Source organism: Stegastes partitus, unplaced genomic scaffold (genome assembly GCF_000690725.1).
Source record: "Stegastes partitus isolate 25-593 unplaced genomic scaffold, Stegastes_partitus-1.0.2 Scaffold378, whole genome shotgun sequence".
NCBI lineage: Eukaryota > Metazoa > Chordata > Actinopteri > Pomacentridae > Stegastes > Stegastes partitus.
The window spans coordinates 309568-311995 of NW_007578109.1; the positions used below are offsets into that span (position 1 = coordinate 309568).

General features: G+C 43.1%; 1 protein-coding gene across 1 annotated transcript in view; it reads right to left on the minus strand.

Annotated features, from left to right (window-relative positions):
* Window positions 1-1607, minus strand: part of eapp (e2f-associated phosphoprotein) — a 4425-nt gene extending 2818 nt beyond the window's left edge. Inside the window, exons 1-2 of the mRNA XM_008284885.1 lie at window positions 1445-1607; window positions 279-457 (exon numbers count right to left, since the gene is read on the minus strand). Of these exons, the coding sequence (XP_008283107.1) occupies window positions 279-457; window positions 1445-1524 (259 nt within the window). The 5' untranslated portion in view covers window positions 1525-1607. The remainder of the gene's footprint in view (window positions 1-278; window positions 458-1444) is intronic.
* Window positions 1608-2428: the final 821 nt, after the last annotated feature.

Below are 2428 nucleotides of genomic sequence, written 5' to 3' on the forward strand. Positions count from 1 at the left end.
GGGGATGCGTTACCCGCAGTTGGGGATGCGTTACCCGCTGCAGGGGATGCGTTACCCGCAGTCGGGGTAGCGCTGCGGGCGAGCGTTACCCGCAATCGGGGATGCATTACCCGCAGTCGGGGATGCGTTACCCGCAATCGGGGATGCGTTACTCGCAGTAGGGGATGCGTTACCCGCAGTAGGGGATGCGTTACCCGCAGTTGGGGATGCGTTACCCGCAGTAGGGGATGCCTTACATGCGGTAAGGGATGCGTTACCCGCGGTAGGGGATGCGTTACCTGCTGCTGGCCCCCAGGTTCCCTCCATGGTCCTGATGGTGGAGCTGAGTTCGGCCTCCATCTCTTTCTCAAACTCATCCTCGCTAGACGACTCGCTCTCCCCGGTCAGATACTCTCTGATCAGCTTCTTCTTCTGCTCCGGAGTCCCATTCAGCAGCACATCCAGCTCGTCCTCGGAGCTGAAACACAGTGAAGAAGGTTCACGTCCTGCTCTGTTCCACTTTATCTCGCTTTGTTCAGGCAACCATTCTGCTGCAGACATCAGATGAAGCTGCGATTCCCGCTGACTTGGAAGTTTTTCACAGCAAACAACGATGTGATTCGTCAAGTAAACATGAACGACTACAGAAGACGGCGCAGGAGAACCTCCAAACTCTGCTTTAGAGAATGTTGAAGCTTCTGAACCTTCTCTAAAACTCTCAGTCTGGATCCAGTGGTGCAGACTTACTGGTTTCAAATTTCATTTATTTCCTGTTTTCCAGGAAAGCTGGGCAGTAACTACCGATTACTATCACTGTTGATCAATCTGTCCGTTATCATCTGGATTAACTGATCAGCTGTTTGGTTTCTGAAACGCTGATCTGAATGTGGAGAATCCAGGAAATATTCACGTTAAAATATAATTAAAAGTGTTTAATTATTTTTTAAAAATTGCTCAAATTATCAACAAAGCAGCTGCTGATCTTTAAACAGCTAATAACTGATCAATCTGTTGGACAGCAGAGTAGTAGCCGGTCTCGGTCCTGCCTCTTAGTTTCACATAAATATCAGAGTTTATGCTTTAAGGAATGAAAACTCACTTTATGTTGATTTTAGGTTCTCTCAATGTCGCTTTACTTTGTCAAACTTTATGGGGTTTGGACAAAATAAGATATGTTAAGCTTTCCTGAGGACTGTGGACATGACAACAGGGATTTCTAACATCTACAATTAAAAGAATAAATGGAAACTGAACCGCCAGTTATTCGTTTGCCTCTTTAAAGCCACCCTCTGGCGCAGACGTGTAGCTGTGTGTGATGTTTACAGGATGCTAAAGCTGAGTTATGAAGCTGTGACTGAAATCAAAGCGGCTCTTCAGTTTGTTTACATGTTAGCATATAGCCGCTGTTAGCATCGCGGCGCTAAAGCTGAAATAAAATAAATGTTTGACGTTAAACTCGAGTCACCTGCTCTCGGCTCGCTCCTCGTCACTCGGCTCCTCGATCTCATACGAGTCGAACTCCAGCGATTTGTTCAGTTTGTTCATTTTAAATGTTCGGAAGAACTCAAAACTACGAAAACACGAGATGCTAACCGGTTAGCAACAACCTGCGAACCGCTGCTGCTTCCGCTTCCGCTGCTTCTTCTTCTACAGTTCGATTGGTCGCAGTTCATTAGAAATGAAATCTGTAGCGCCACCCAGTGGATACATTTTAAAACGAGGAAAACAGGGAAATACATAAAGATAAATACAAATATGCGGATAAAGTTTGTCACGTAAAAGTGAGAAAATTATGGATTTCGTTCGTATTTTTTTTATTGCTTGTGATGATTTTTTGTTTTTTCTGTGTATTCCATCATCAGACTGGAAACACATCTGTTGGCTCTTGAAGTTTGCTGCTTCAGAGTTGATTTATTAGGACTTAATGACTTAACTAAACAACATTTTATATTTAGATTTCATCTTTCATGTGGTGTCTTTCTGTCAAAAATCAAACTCTGTCCAGGGGCTGTGTTTTTGTTGGTTTATTTACCTGAGACAGGTGACGTAACAGCGCTACAGACGTGCAGACCATTTCCCATCATCATGAACACATTTTAAAATGAAGTTAAATTAGATTCTCTTTAGTTGTTTTCAATTTTACTTTCATGTAGAAGCCTTTAAGAAGTGAATCCATTGAAAAAAAAACTTTTAAACACATGATTTCTAAATGCTCACGTCAAAGCAGCTCAACCTCAAACTGACCCAACATTTATAAACCAACCTGAGATGTTGTTAGTAGCTGAGCAGATGTGTCCAATGATTTGATCTAATTTCTCTGCTAAATACGACAAACATGAGCTACTGAACGTTCATCGATGGTATCAGAATAAACTGTTGGTCTGATCATGAATAAAAACGTCCACTACGTCACTGATGTAGTGGAACTTCAACAGAACAGTCTGGGCCT